General features: G+C 35.6%; 1 protein-coding gene across 1 annotated transcript in view; it reads right to left on the bottom strand.

The window, feature by feature from the left end:
- The window catches only part of fuss (SKI family transcriptional corepressor fussel), a 33379-nt gene that overhangs the window by 2455 nt on the left and 13916 nt on the right, over positions 1-17008 (bottom strand). Inside the window, exons 2-8 of the mRNA XM_073082310.1 lie at positions 13920-14019; positions 13120-13345; positions 12580-12721; positions 11698-11952; positions 11098-11267; positions 10502-10628; positions 9882-10044 (exon numbers count right to left, since the gene is read on the bottom strand). Of these exons, the coding sequence (XP_072938411.1) occupies positions 9882-10044; positions 10502-10628; positions 11098-11267; positions 11698-11952; positions 12580-12721; positions 13120-13345; positions 13920-14018 (1182 nt within the window). The 5' untranslated portion in view covers position 14019. The remainder of the gene's footprint in view (positions 1-9881; positions 10045-10501; positions 10629-11097; positions 11268-11697; positions 11953-12579; positions 12722-13119; positions 13346-13919; positions 14020-17008) is intronic.

Below are 17008 nucleotides of genomic sequence, written 5' to 3'. Positions count from 1 at the left end.
TTCTGTTGTTAAATAACTGATTAGTTGCTCCCTATCTACACTATGATTCTGTCATTTACGACACGGTATTCATGTTTAGTACTTTGAAGCTTTTTATGATATAGGATAAGCGGACGAGTATGCACTCCACCTGGTCACAGACCCCAGATAAGATTAGATTACTACCTGAGGTCACCACAGATGTTCCACTACCCCTGAGGACTACCTGGAATGCCTCGGAAAATATATGTTTCTGTTGATAGATAGAAAATGGTGTGGCGGTGGTGCCGGCGGAGTCGAACCACAAAGGGTACCTTCAAAACGTTTTTCTTGTCCAACAACAATTAAATACATACTTAATCGTAAAATAAATGACTCCTACACTTATTTTATATCCATAATATTAAAAAGCTTTACGCATTTCATTCAATTTAAAAATAAACGATTTAATATAGTTACATAGCTTTGACAAATAAAAATAATAATGATAATATTTAAAGTTGAAAGGCGGCTTTAAAGTGGCGACTTCCACGCAAACAGTGACATACAAACAAAACTTGCAGTAATTATTGTTGTTTGATTTTAAAGCAATTGAGTTTGACCATAGATCAGCGTATATACAGAAGGGAACAAATATCAATACTTTAGTATTAAACTTTAATTTTAAACGCTAAAGAAGACAAATTAACAACTCAAATCGTCATAAAATGTTAGGACTAATTAATTTGTATGTCCAACAACTTATTTTTATATTGTTAAATTAATAATGTCTATGACTATTTGTTTGTAATAGGCAGCGTTAAATATACACGTAGCAATTGGCTGGCTACCTACTTATTAGAAGTGGGTAGGTAGAGCAGTAATTATTGTGCATATAGATCATTAGTGTTTATGTACAAACTTTAATCAATAAAAACTTATAAAGTTTTAAAATAAATTAGTATCAGCCATTTCACAGAGAATTACATATAATCATCGAATAATCGGAAAATTAATCGTATATAGTCGCTTTGAATATAGAAATGAATCGCGTCGCCATAGCAAATTGTATGACTACAGCTCGCAACAACTTCAGAGCGGACTAGCAGTTTGGCGCGGTATAGGCCGCGCCAAACGTAAATACGTCTAATACGATAAATAAATTTCACCTACTTTATTAAAATAATGAAAAAGAAATAAGCCCTGTCTATGGATGTTTGTCTATGCCCTGGAAACCCATAAACAATTCATCGTCCCCTTAATTATTTACGTAACGGCACACGCTGTCATCGATGTCCCATTCGATAATAAATCGTGGCCCTCCATCTACGATTAACTTTTATTTCGTTATTGTACGCCACACGCCATTTTATTTCTATATAATTATGATAAACTAGTAAAATTACTGGTATTGTTCATGTGACACTTTTACTATTATGCTTTATGGAATGAGGACTAAACATCAGTACTATTATATGAAATAAACTTAATTATTACGTATTTTAATTTATGAATTAAACGTTGCATTTATTCAACTCTCAAGCAAGCACGTCGTATGCCAGAATGTAGACTTATATAAATCTGAAAACAATAAGGTACTTACCTACATATAATGTAAGCCGTAGGTAATAGTTAGCCCTAACATGGCATTAATAACTTATTATTAGTACGTTGACAAATTAAAAAATGAGATGAAATTTTAAAATTTCGTTTGTATTTTTTTTTATTTTATTTTTATTTTTATGGCGTTTACAACATTTTATGAGAGCATATTTTACAAGAATTACAGTAATTTTGTCAACGATTATACACTTAAAGTGATACATATGACGATTTTCATATTTATAATTAAAAAGTCTATCGAGTCTCTTCAATAAACAGTCTCTGTGGGTGCGTTTTACGGCCTCTTTTAATCTACAATCTGTGACCCTAACTTTGGATATAGTAAGTGCGTTACAGACATAATAGCCTTATTCTGAATAGCAAAATTAATGTTCCGAACACGCGGTAACCAATAAAAACGGTCCGAAATGTCATCACGGAATGAGGTGGGTAAATAAAAACTAAATGCCACCTCGACATTTCTGTGACTAGCGTATTTTTAAGCATATCGCGAGAATTGACAAAGTAAACAAATAGTTGCAATATAGATATCCATATTATTATTACTCCTTGTACGTATATACCTGATGTAAAATAAAATAAAATTAAGGTGACTCTACACTACTTTGTCATGTACTAGTTCGCGATTTATAGAGCTACGCGCTAGTGAGAACCGACGCGCGTTTTGAAAGCAATAATATCTCCAACCTTGACTCTTTTTCTTGACTTTTTTTTGTTTTCGAGGGGGAAACCTTCAAAAGGTACCCGACGACGTGGGAGCGACGCCGGGTTATGTGGAATTTTTACCGCACTAAAACCCCCCCGGTGGCCGTCCTCAACGCTTGGTGGAGCACTCCGAGATCTAAGACCTATTTATTCCTAGGTTCCAAACGTAGATAGTCTTCATTTTATTTCATAAATATACTTAAAACACGACTGCTTAAAAATATAGCTTGTGTCATTCTCATAATTTAAACACCTAATAAGTATATAGAAATCTATCAAACCGTTTGATCTGCATAGCATGCTAAAAAGTTAGCCAGACATACATAAATGCATACACTCGTAAAACTTTACCCTCGGCAGTCGAATAAAAATCCACAATTATTACACAAAATTATCCTACGTTTATTTACAAAAATCGTTTTGTAGCGACCGCCGCATAATATACAATTCATGACAAAACTGAATTTCGGTAACAATCAAATTAGAGACAAAAGCGATCTTATCAAATCATATTAAGTGTTCGATAAAACACGACATGTTTGTCGTACACAAAAGCGACAATAGCGACAGTCGAAAAGTCATTTGATGTAATTTAGTTAAATCTACAATGATCGATAATTTTATTTTTTCTGTCATGATAGGTATTCAAACTCAATATTATCGTCATTCATAATCTATTATTGAAAAACTATAACTATAACTGAAAAAATAACTATAATTGAAAAAAGTTTAGGGCATAGTCCACCACGTTACCCAAATACGACTTCACACACCATTAAAATCCCTTTTACAGAACTCAGACATGCAGATTTCCTCACGATGTTTTCTTTAAATATTACAGCATGTAATAATTAACTTTTAGTAACGCACATAACTTCGAAAGATAAGAGGTTCTTGTCTGGGATTTGAACCTAGAACTAACAGAGTGAGATTACGGAATCACTAGACTATAATTGCTGTAAATAAAGAAAAACTGAAAATTATTAAAATTAAAAAGTATCTACCAAATATGCCATAACGCTTATTACCAATAATACCCATCCAACAACATAATTAATATAGAATCTTATTGTCTGTCCGTGGAGCGTGTAATTAACTGCAGATATTGTACCGTAATCCCTAGAGGGCAGCACCGTCCCGCGGGCTATGCATATGTCATTTATATGCGAAACTTAATCAATTACTAGTAATGTTTGCTTATTTGGTTAAAGAATAAGGGCTGTCTTTTTTGTTTGGTTATCATATTTTAAAGATTGTGGTATGAAAGAGAATCAAGAACGAAGTCGGTTATAAATTATAATAAATATAAATTTGGACGCGTAGAATAATCATATAGAAATTACAAGACTGTAACCTCAGTGGTTCGACTCAGGCGGCCGCCATTTCTGGCCATAGTTCATTTCTGGAGTATAAAAACAGTGTTTAGAGCTGCTGTGTTTTAGTTTGAAGAGTGTGATAAGGGAGACAAATTTTTCCGAGGCACTCCATCCTAGTCCTCAGGGATAGCGGAGTATCTGTGGCCGATCTTAGGTAGGAATCTAATCTTATCTGGGGTTGATTACAGATAGATAGACGGCAGTAGCTACTTAATCAGAGGAACTGGATGCAACTGCTACTCCTATAGGTATTATATAAAAACCCACACTCAGTAAAAAGCTAGCTTATTCCGTAACAAAAAAGTCATAAACGAAACCCAACAACCCACTGATTTATACGGACATCAAGTGAACAATTGAATCGTTCGTTCGCTCGCTAAAGTATCTATTAAGGACGTGAGCTGGTTTTAAAGGTACGGTGCTTGTAAGGGGTGTCTTGGTACGATTTCATTAATGCTTGGGATTATGTAATTCATCTATGTCGAGTTTCTTACTGTTTTATTTGTAATGTGGCGTGTTTTTTTTTTCTCTTGTTTAGGGTCCCGTACCCAATGTAACGGAGCCCATTACTAAGCTTCCGCTCTATGTCCGTTTGTCGCAGGGCTCTAACTTTTCAACGGTAATAAATAGACACTTCAAATTATAGAACAGCAAATAATAAAAATAAAAATGCTAAAAAATAAATGGTCGCCATACATGAAACCGCTATATCTCGTCGATTTTATTCTTTGTCTATTACCGTAATAGGTAGATTTAAATTTTCACAATGCATTTACTTCTATGGCATTTTAACAAATACTTAAAATAAAAAAATAATGATTTTTTTATAGTACGGAACTCTCCGTGTTCAACTCGGACTTGGCCATAGACGTAGCAATGCCGCACATAGACAATTGCAATTAGTATAGCATTCCTATTTGGGGTAAGAAGACTTCTAAGTTCTACCTGAAATTAACCACAAATGCTTTACTTTCCCTTTATACATAGTTAGAACGTCTAGTTTAAGTGACTAGAAAATAACACACAGCAGTGCTAGACATTAAGTACTATTATAAGGCGGAATTAGGAGACGAGATGGTGCCGCCGTAGTCCAACTACGACCTACCTTAAAATATTTGTTATTTAATCGCAACCCTTGTGGATTATTTACAAGATACGAAATAAAAATAACACGCTAGTACTTAAATATAAAAAGTGGAATGGAAATATTATATGAACGTAAAATTTCATGTTCTTCTTGAGACCATCCATTCTACTACCTTTTACATCTCTACAATTTTTGTATTTCATACAAAAGCAATATATTACAAGTATTCACTTAACACAAGAGTGCTTATTCACAAACCGACACATGATACGAGGTTTTAATTTAGTAAATCGTGTGTTCATAGCCTATAGAGTGTGATCGAGTGGTGTTTGTGTACACACCCTAAATTGAATAGGGCGCGTGTCCGCACCGCACTGCATTGTCTATAATCAAGTAGGGCTGCCACCTAAATTGTAAACACCGGACAAAACCTTCAAATGCCCTATAGATAAAAGGTAGGTACTATTCTACACTCACAGCCCTACACTTGGATTGTCTGTGTCGTAGGCATCAATGACACATACATAGACGAATATACAGCACTTGGACCCAGAAAAGAAATCTAATTTCAAAATTAAGATACCCGTCTGACTGGGGATGGAACCGAAACCTGGAACTCTCTGCGTGCCAGACCGGTATGGTCCATTGAAAATTATCTTGCCTAGTTTTTCGGTTTTTGCACGCCGAAGCGACTGGTCTGTGCTTAGATGCCCTTTACTACTACATTTAAAACTATTATTACTTTTAATACAACTTATCATTCAGTTAATCGTTTAATCCGAGCAAAAAAGTACCTAGATTTAAATGGAAACAAAAACCCTTCGAGGATAGCTCTTAAATGTCTTTCAAACTAAATGAAATCCAGGAAAACGTGCACGGTTGTCAGCCCTAATCGAGTGTCATGTAAATACATGACACACGATTAATACAATTATTTAACCAAATGGTTAAATAATTGAATTGTTTAATGTAAGGTGTTTTAACTAGTACATAGCTATAAGAATACTTTGTCGATTCACAAAATATACACAAATTACACATACAGTAAAACAGGGGTTGCAGTCATTTTACAATAAGCATGACAACTGGACTCTATGTACACAGAAACATAATAGAACACATTGTGTCAATAACAAATGAGTTGTAAAAATCTAAAGCCCCAAGCGTACTTATTTCCTACAGACAGATAAACATGTGACAATTTGTATTAATAAAATCAAGATCTCAATTGATAAACATAAGGTATAAAGTCACATAATCGCCCATCAAACAAATGCAGGTACCTACACGACAGATACAATACGATACGATAACACAAAGGGTTCGTTACTAGCGGCAAATTTAATCAATTAATATGATCGGATTGGAACTTCAATTTAATCGGACGCTAGCCAGAGATTAAGCCAGCGAATCGGACAGGGCTAGCCGAGTGCGCGGCTAGGCTAGATTGAAATCGGCTTACCGGACGAGCACTCTCAGTTATTACCGTAACAGCGATATGCAGCCCTGTAATAATTTTAACGAGACGAACAATAGCGTTTAGTGTTGTATTTGTGCATGTAGACAAAAATCTGTTTAGGGATGTTTGTATATTTCGCACTGCTTTAAGAATAAACGATATTATACATTTGACTGCTAATTTTGAAAATTCTATTTCGATTGGTATTACGCATTGATTATTACAGTTATTTTATCGGATAGTTATGCAATGCCAACTTTGGCATACTTCGAATGCATCCAAATCTTCGTTGACAAATGTACACGTCGTTTACTGCCTAAAGCATAATGCAGAAAAAATGTAGCAGAGATACAACAATTACTAAAATAAAATAAGCTGTACATGATCAGTTAATAAACAGATATTAGGTGAAATGACAAATCGGACAGGGCTAGCCGAGTGCGCGGCTAGGCTAGATTGAAATCGGCTTACCGGACGAGCACTCTCAGTTATTACCGTAACAGCGATATGCAGCCCTGTAATAATTTTAATGAAATTCGAAATCAGAATCTGATATTTCTTTGAGACTACACCACGACATTGTATGGTATGATTATGGTATACTATGAGAGATATACTTATTAAATATTTATTTCTATTATAATAATAATATAACAAACTAAAGATTTGTACACCGGATCAATCGGTAGAATACGCCGAATGAAGTAATTGTGTATGAACAACTTTATAAACACATGCTTTTACAAATAAATAAATTCATTCGTTCATTCATTCATTCCAAAAATCCACGGTCTATATCCGGGTGTTGTTTATCAGGATTCGTTGAAAAGGCTTAAGTTGTAAATAAAGGAGGCGTTGGCACTAATGATTATATCGGTAGCGGCATAATTAACGCGCCGTAAGAGCCCTCCTCTAATCCCTTCAAAGGGTTGGGGCGCGATCGATACTAACTGTTTAATCACTATATTACGTTATAAGGATCATGACCTATAGGTGAACGTTATGAAGCTTTGTATTTATTTTTTCAAATTAATTTATTAACCGATTTCGGGAGGCGCTGTTAGTTTTCCAGTTCTTACAGGCTACAAGATTTAATTGTTAATATTTAAGAGATGATTTTTCAAAAAATACGTTTCTATGTTATATAAATAGCGGGCGAGCCCTTTTTTTTTGTTATCGAACGGGAACCTTCATAAGGTACCCGGTGACGTGGGAGCCACTTACCATCAGGTGGACTGTATGCTCGTCTGCTACTCCTATATTATAAAAAAAAGCGACACAGAGTTATGTGGCATGGAGACACAGAGTTATGTGGGATAGCCGGCGAGCCCTAGCCGCCCAAGGACATTTATAATCATGATAAGAGTCCAGCCTGAGGTCGGCTGGATGCTACCCCTAAAACGTAAAATGGAATGTCTTTATCCCTTATAACACCTCTCTTCGTGCACATCTACGTTATAAATTAATATGTAAAATTAAATACTTCATCATTCGTTTAGCTTATGAGTTCTCAATTATCTACACCGAAAATATACAGAACAAACCAGATTTCATTAGCATTAACGTTTTGTATACTCATTTTTACATACACAAAATCAAATATGTAAACAAAAAACATTCAAAATAGAAATTATTGACTTGTCTTGCTGCTTCGACACATATGTCGTCAAACTAGGATATAGATAGGTACATAACATTTCAGTGCTTATGTTATTTTATTGTTAGTAATAACCAAACATTCCTACGCCACAAATAAAATTATACTACCCACTTGAATAAACAAGCTTATTAGGAAAATACAAATCGATACCTATTTTCCAATCTTCACATTTTTACAGGAAAATATTTCAATAGAAAACGCTACGCGATTTATTCAACAGACATTAAACAAAGAAAGTGAGGCGCGTCACAAAAAATAACGTTTCCCCACGTAAATCCCCAATTAATTGGTCCTGGGGAATCCGATCGGTAGTAAATTAAACATTTTCTCTTATTTAAAACCGAAATGAAGTCCATTTGAATTCGACGCGGCAGTAATTACAGAGTTTACGACGTGCCAAAGGCCGGTCGCCATTGCGGCAAAATGGCGTAGCGCGGTCTCCTGAGACCAGCGCGCTTCGAACTTAAATGGCGAATGTTTCCAACTGAATCTAAAATTAATCAATGAATTAATTACTCAAGTTTGATTGTCTAGTCTAATTTTTATGAAAGCTAACTGTGTATTGTAATAAAAAGTACAACAATGAAATTAAAACATTGTTACTTGGACAATTACGAATGTAAAAGCCCTCCCGCAATCTTAAATAAATCATGTCTGACTCAAATACAAACTATGGACCAAATTTTCTTGTAGCATATTTTGGAAACTACAAGGTTCTTTCAGAACTGTCAAAAAATTGACGACTCTTATGGCAAATATTAGATTATGCTCTTACCATCAAATAATCATAATTAAAACGTGAAGTATTTTTATATAGAATAATCAAGCGAGTTTGCTCTTTGATGCCAACGTAAATCAATATCATACTCGTAAACATCGATGAATTGAGATGGAATGCCTCGAAAAAGTGAATCTACACACTCTTCAAACCAGAATGTGGCAGCTCTACGTGAGCTCTACACTGATGCAAAGGCAGATTGGTGAGAAAATGACGCATCAACCTTAATACGTTATCATACATTTAAATATGTCTAAGCAGTAAACTACGTCATGTGTAAATAGGTATACAATCTGAAAGCGAGGTGGAGTAATAAACACGAAAGAAAAACGCTAAGTACCTAGCTGTGTACACAAAAACTCTAATCGGAGATTACGTTTCACGAACGATGTGATTGGAAAAATTTTCCTCTTCAAACTTTTTAAATTGGATCCAACTTGAGGTCGGTTTGCTTCGAAGATACCGGCAGTAGATAATGCGATTGCTCGAATACTTATTCTATTAAATTGCATCTTTGAAAAAGGTTTACGTAATTTATAGGTTTTACGGGCTGAATGGGAGTTGCCAGTGCTTTAACGAGAGCTACGTAGCTCGTGTGTAATCGGCTTTACCGTTCTAATGGTTTGTTGTGCCTAATTTCGTCAATGTGTGCTCTAACTGGATATTATTGCAGTATTATGTAATAATTGTATCAAAATAAATATAGACTGATATTGAAGAAGATTATTGGTCGTTGGTTTGTTACTTATTAGGTAAATGTAATACCTACTATTCTTATTTTACTTTTTGCCGACTTTGAAAAGGGACGAGGAACCATGTTCCGCTGTATGTAGTGTATATCCATAATTCCATATCCTTTGGGTATATTTTGCATAAACGCAGGAGTAGTTTCATGGTCGCTGCCATCTGTAGACTTTCGAAGCCAAAAATGTCACATACAAAGAACAACCAAAATGCGACCAAGACACCTATGCTACTAGAATATAGGTAAAGTCCGCGCTAAGCTTCTTGTCCGCTCTGAATATAGAAATGAATCGCGTCGCAGGATCAAATTGTAAAAATTAGCGGGACGAAGACAGTCCGCTGCCCGCTCTCGCCCAAGAGTCCATAGCTGCGTTAGTGCGCCCATACTTGTGTTGTGATCACATTGGCTCTCTGACCACATCTGCGCGCAACTTCAGAGCGTGCTAGAAGTTTGGCGCAGACTACACTTATGCATATACGGATAAACTTACCACATCTTTCACTTGGTCTTCCTCAGTGGTTTCTATATCAACGCTCTCATCGCTATCCCGGTCGCTCCTAGACGATCTAGCGGGCGACGAGCGGAGCGGCGAGCGGGCCGGCGAGCGCAGCGGCGACCGGCTCTGCCGCGGCGATGATGACGCTATTGGCGACCTGCTGTCATACCAAAATATTTCATTCAAGTGACTCTTTTTGAACGTCAATGTATCGGGTGCGATCGCAGCACAAGATTCTCACAGGGGAAATTTGGTTAAATGAGTGACTTTTCTAACATTCTACCTTTAGTATTTATTGTAAAGCCCGGCACATCCTCTCCGCTACCCCCGGAGCTCTATTGCTAATTACGCTAGTATTTGGCATTTCCGGATAACGATAGTAGGATATTATACTTATTATTAGAGTTACTTACCTAACTATGAGTGTTACCATTTTTTCCGTCATTAAGGTGTTAAGTAATATAAAGTAAAGAAAATTGAAGACTTAAAACTTGTGATTTTCTTGTCTATTTGTTCCGACGTAAACTTAAAAAAATCACCACGATAACTATAAAAATGTTCTCATATCAAAGTAGAACACTGAAGGTTAAGACTACTAACTAGAAGAGACATACCTATTTGGCGATCGTGGTGGCGACATTACAGGCGACAGTTGTGGAGAGTCCAGTCGGTGTGAGCGCACCGGCCGGAACGCTCGGGGTTCCTCTATAGCACCAACCCCGCTCAGAGCTGTCAGAGCACCTATAAGAAAGGCGAAGTTAAAAGAGCAGAAATATATGTATACCTAATACATATGTTTTAACTGATTTCCCGAAGGAAAAAGGATATTAATTCGTCACGTAACTATATTTTTCAATTCAACTGTTGTATGATGTCAAATACTAATTTATGTACCTACTTATATTTATCTTGACTAAACAATTTACAGAACAGACAAAATGACAACAGTATAACTGCCACATGTCCATTTAACTTCCAAATATGATGTCGTTTTTATGTCTGGTTCTAACAGACGTAAATAAGGGAAACTTAATTGAACCTCAAGACCAAGACTTTAAATAAAATGTGATAAATAGGTCTAAATCTCCGGCAATTAAATTTTAGATAGATGGCGCCAAATTTTTTAATCCATTATAAAATAGCTAATCTCCAGTAAATTCAGTTTAACTAGGCATTTTGTTTCCGATTTCTGCAAACATATTTATTCTACCTGGAGTCCACAAAGTCGGCTTCAGCCAGGGTATAGCATACGGCAGGGGCAACCTGGCCCCCCACACGTAGTCCGCGAGCCGGGGCACTGGCGTGTGCGCGCTCGGCGGGCTGGACGCCGCGCGCTTCGCGTCCCCGCTGTCCACCTCCGGCCTGCGCATAGGGATCCTTCTGTGGCACAATTTTGGGCTGAACTTTGTGAAATTATCGGATCTGTACAATGTATATTTTTAGATGCTTCTATTTATAATTCAGGTAAAAATATTTATGATCATAACGAAGAACTACCAACCTACCTAAAGTTTTTTCGGGTATCTTTACCAATCGGAAGGATCATGAATCCTTTAGCATTGGTACTTGTAAAAATAATTCTACTATATTCATATTTCAATAAAACTACATTTCTGCCATAGTGATGAAATGTGTATGAGTCAAGGGTAAGGACCAACAGACATTGACATTTACACCAAAAAATATAAATTCTTTGACAACGTATGTACTATTCTAATTGAAGTGGAAATGAAATTTCAAGAAATGGTGATTAATTATCAAAAGGCGCCGTGGAAAGGTCTGCTATCACCAGAAATCTTCATAACCTTACCTAGAAGCAGACAGCATCCTCTTCCTAGTACCACCGTTGAACATGGCCTTAACATCTTCCCAGGCGTGGACCACTTCATCAGGAGGGCTTCCGCTGAGTTTCATGTGTCGCCTCCAGGAGTTGAAGTTGGCAGCATCAGGCTGCACATACTTATCACCAGGACCCACTCGGTGGGAATGGAATATGAACTTGTTGGGTGAGAAGAACAAGCCGCAGTAGGCGCATTTGATGCATTTTGCGCGGGATGAGTTGTATCTGACAAGAACAAGTTGCTATTAGATTTGCATATTGTTCTATCAACGTTGATATATGATGACGATAAATAGATAAAATTCTATTGCCTTAGACAGCAATCGAACAAATTCATTTTGGAACAAAATAACCTTACGCCAACTAATAGTGCCACTTATAAGGATCAGCAAAATAATGATAGGTAACGAACTATTGGAAAGGAATCATTTTTAAGAAAAAAATAATTTCATATATTTTGTCAGTTACCATTAACTAACGATGTTTTAATTAACATAATCTGGCCAGGATTTTTAGCCGACCCACTAATAATATATTACTTTTCATGCTAAATCTTATATATAAAATTCTCCAGCCACAATGTTAGTTACCGTACTCCTCCGAAACGGCTTTACCGATTTTCACCAAATTTTATATGCATATTCAGTAGGTCTGAGAATCGGCTACTATCTATTTTTATACTCCTAAGTGATAAGGGTTGTTCGCCCTTAACATTTTTTTATTTATATGGCAACACAACTTGCCGGGTCAGCTAGTATGATATAAATCCATTAATCCAATGTGTCAAGATAGTTACTAATTCGAGCAATAATTTAATGACGAATACAAATCTTATTACAAAACCTGTCTCACCTAGCGGGCAAGAAAGCGCCACGACAACCCCAAGCACACTCGTGGTGGACTGCAAACGCAAAGTCATCGGGTAACCTCGGCGGTGCATTATCGCCCAAGAACGACTTGCACAGCCGCTCGGCTTCGCGCCGCGTTATCATGCCTGTTAGAATGTTTTAATTATGATAAGCGTACAAAGAAAATAATAAGCCTAATATGAAGACAGATATTTACATTTATTTATTTCGAAGATTATTTCTAAGTTACAAATACTACAACTTATAAAGCTATCTACCGTTGTTTATGAAAATTAGGTAAGCCATCTTAATCATTTTATCACCATGACAAGTATAATTTTACACCATACATGCAGATAATTTTAGAAAGGGATATTACTACGAAAATACAATAATTAATAATAATGTAAATGAGCCAACCAGAACCGACGGTTTAACGTGCCTTCTACAGCACCCATAGAGCTAGTCACTACTACATGTTAATTATTATTTATATTACTCATGCTTACAACACTATTGCTTAAATCAATTTCTTAATGCTCACCACACCGCCTCGATGACACCGGCATCGCACCAGCCCGCCTCAGTATCTCCAATTGCACGGGGGTGCATTGCACGCATGTGATGCCTAACGCCACCCGTCGGTTGTGGATCTCGTTGTAGGAAAACTGTTTGAGCAGTGTGTTCGATATCTGCGCCAAACAGAGCCGTTCCACACCTTCGATGACCAGCGATACGATGGGAACTCCGTATAGCAGCACTGTGCCGACCTGTGGATAATGTTGTTAAGTTGAAGGAGAATTCAGTCCACCTGATAATGCAAGTGAAGTAGCTAATGACGTATTCGACTTGCTGGTTGGTCGACACCTGTAAATAACTATACATTCCTGATGTCGGCCACAAATAGGGCGCTATTGGAATTACAAGTTGAGCGAGTTGGAACGACAAGGCGTAATTATTATGTCTCTAAATCAGATACTCATTAAACTAGCTACAATTTAACATATAAACCAGAAATAGGTAAAGAGGCCACCGTTGAACCACAAAATATTTTACCATATTATGTAACGGTAAAACCTAAACTTATTTAAAATATTTTTAAATAAGTTTAGGTTGCTGTGCTGTGGTTGGTGTGCGGAAAGCAAGCAAAAATGTAATAATATCTTTATCTTTAAACATATGAAAGTAATTATACTAATTTTGAATAAAATCCATTGAATTTCAAAATAAATGAAATTAAAATAAATAAATATAAATCCGTCTATTAATTTCTAAATCATACGTTTCATTCATTATTAAGAAGGCAGTCGTGACGAGTTTTCTTGACGTAAAAAAAATGCCTACCTGATTAGGCTTGCAACTGCTGGTCATCTGCAACGCTTTGTGTTCGGAGCGCGGCTTCAGCGACTCCCGCGGCGACATTGCCAGGTTTGTGGCTTCCATTCTGCAATAATGAAAATGCCTTTAAAATCAAAGATAATTAAACGGATCTTAAATGATTATCAAAAACTTACGGTTGCAGTACTACAAAATCTTGAGTCTAGATAATATTTTTCACTCATTTATCTATTAGTCTTCTGCTGTTGGATATAATCTTAGAAATGGAACGAAGCTTGAAAAAAAATACATATTATAGTATGTAGATCAATGTTTATAAATAGTATGTTGAAAAATGTTTGAATAATATTCGTATCATTATCTTTAAGTTTTTATAGCACTGTTAATTTATGCTTTTGTTAAGGGTTGTAAAGACTAATAAAATATTATTTTGAAAAATAAAAATAAAAACGTATAGACGAGCCATTACAAAGTTATAGTCCGCGAGGTCTAAGCTAAGGTTAAGGGTATACCCTTAACTACGAAACAATAAAGCTAGCAAATAAAAAAGAAACATATTTATTAAAATGAGAACCATTTTCTCTCATCACAAAAACAAATGATGCGACAAACATAAATTACCCAAAACTCACACAACATAATTATTTCACATCATTATATCAAATTCGCCACATTTACCCCAAAGCCCGAACTAATAAAGAATCTCATTATAATAAAACAGGGGGCCTACCACCATTAAAAACCATCATAGTCCAGGATACTTTTATTTCAATATTACATCAACATTATTTTGTTTCGTACTACGACCTCCTTAAAAGAGTATTGTTTTATTCTGCTGAGTGATGTAAAAGAATGAGTAATTTGTCTATTCCTCTCAGAGCAATGACTATAACAGTTCTTCTATGCTATTCCTTATCCAAGAGGAAACAATACATCGAAACTAGTGTCAACTCTTTCGTGCTACGGTCTTGATCCGTCATATGCAGTTGAACCAACTTAAACTCTTATTCATTTTTCACTTATCCATTTTATAAAACCAACTGAAATTGTCATATTTTGCTTAAAAAGTTAAATTTCCTGCAAAAAAATGAATAATATCGACCGACATCCTACTAAACTGCTTATTGTAGTATTATAAAAACAATCTTACTTTAACGTAGTCGTGGTACAAAATTTCAATGAATGATTAAAATAATATCGTTTTATGAGATGGTAGTAACCCCCCAGGTCAAATAGAACCGAGGAAAACCGGGTGCGTTAGTATGACAATAGCGACCTACAAATAGCTATGTGCGTGTGAATCTAGTGTATCGAATATCAATTGGTCGAGGGTGCGATAACGTATGGCCCTTTGAGGGTAGCCAGATGTAGTTTTAAGTTGCAATTTATTCGGCGGTACAAGAAAGGAAAAATACTCCGAGATTTCTTTCTATTGTTTAGGTACATTGTGGTTTTAAAATTATATAAGTTTTTAAGGTTGGTGAAAATATCAAAGTAAGAAACTTGTATAGGTTTAATTACGGCAACACTATTAAAAAATAGTTTGAGGCTTTATAACAGGTCCTTAAACATGGAATGAATATCTAGTTTAAAATGACTTTAGTTTAGACTATAGTTTTATTATTGAAGGTGGTAGAACTCTTTGTGGTTCGACTCCGGCGGCACCACCGCCACACCTTTTAGGTTATTTCTACCTAATAACAGCAGTGTTAGGCGCTGCTGTTATTAGGTAGGTTTGAAGGGTGTGGTAAGGGAAACAGACTTTTCCGAAGCATGCCAGCTTAGTCCTCAGGGGTAGTGACGCATCTGTGGCCAACCTCCGATAGGGATATCTAATCCTATCTGGGGTTAATTACTGATGTCCATGGGCGGCAGTAGCCACTTACCATCAGGTGGACTACATGCTCGTCTGCTACTCTTATATAAAAAAAAGGTGGATTATTCCTCGTTAATTTTAAGCTCTTACACCCAGAAAGTCAATAAAAGATAATAGTTTATCACGTATTTAAGAAGAACACAAACAAAATAACATTTATCAACACCCTCATAATGCTAACTCAACACACAACATAACTTTAAACTCAACACATCAACAAATAAATCAACATTGCTGTAAAGTTGCCGTCCCTAATGCCAAAATCAACAAAGTCAATATCAGGGCTGCTCCCGATGACACACTGAACCGATCATTAGGGGGTGTGATTAGTTAATTTGTGGCACCCCTCGCCAACTACCCTTCAAATTGATTACGTTAAATGGCATTACATTATTTTAATGATTGCATATGTTGCGTTATGGGGTTTTTTGATATTCTGGCATTATTCGGAGGCGTGATTTTTTCGTAATTGTAATAAATGGTGAGTAAGGAAGTTGAATATGATATTTTTTTCATAGTCTTTAATTTTGGTCGTATACTCAACCTTACAAATTAAATCAAATCATCACAAAGTAGATATTTGTATTTTCATCACTTTTACTATTACTTAAAATGTAATATTCTTAACCGAAAATATCGTAAACTTGGATAATCAAATCAAATCAAATTGGATAATCAAATTAAAAATCAAATCTCATTTATTCAAAATTAATTAATATACAACTCTTTTTGAACGTCAACAAACTGGTACTCGTAGCTCTTCAGTAGGTTATTTGCTATGGAGAAGAAGCGGCGAATGAAACTACATACGTGTGCAAATTTGCTTTTAAAAAGTAAATATTATACAATTTTACATAGATAGTAGAAGATAAATATAATTAATTATTTCTGATGGAGCTGGAGTTATGCGGATTTATCATTTAAATAGTGATTTGCATTATAAGACGCTTTTTATATAGAATTAATTTTACAATAGATTTAAACATTTTATCCTAAATCATTCCATTATTATTTTTGATAAATCGGTTCCCATATCCAGAATTTAATATTCATAACATCCCTACTTAAGAGTAATGAATTTTTTCGGAAGTTCCTAATGCTCGTAAATTGAAAATAGGACATATTTTGCTTTCGTTTAAAAATTAAAAGAAATATATATTTGAAAACATTTCGAAAATAATAACAACGCAAGCGTATCATATCACGGATCGTCTCAATC

Source organism: Epargyreus clarus, unplaced genomic scaffold (assembly GCF_041222505.1).
Source record: "Epargyreus clarus isolate Ecla_fem2 unplaced genomic scaffold, WU_Ecla_fem_2.2 ptg000017l, whole genome shotgun sequence".
NCBI classification, from domain to species: domain Eukaryota; kingdom Metazoa; phylum Arthropoda; class Insecta; order Lepidoptera; family Hesperiidae; genus Epargyreus; species Epargyreus clarus.
Note: the sequence above shows the minus strand (reverse complement) of the source record. Positions and strands in the feature narration are given on the sequence as shown.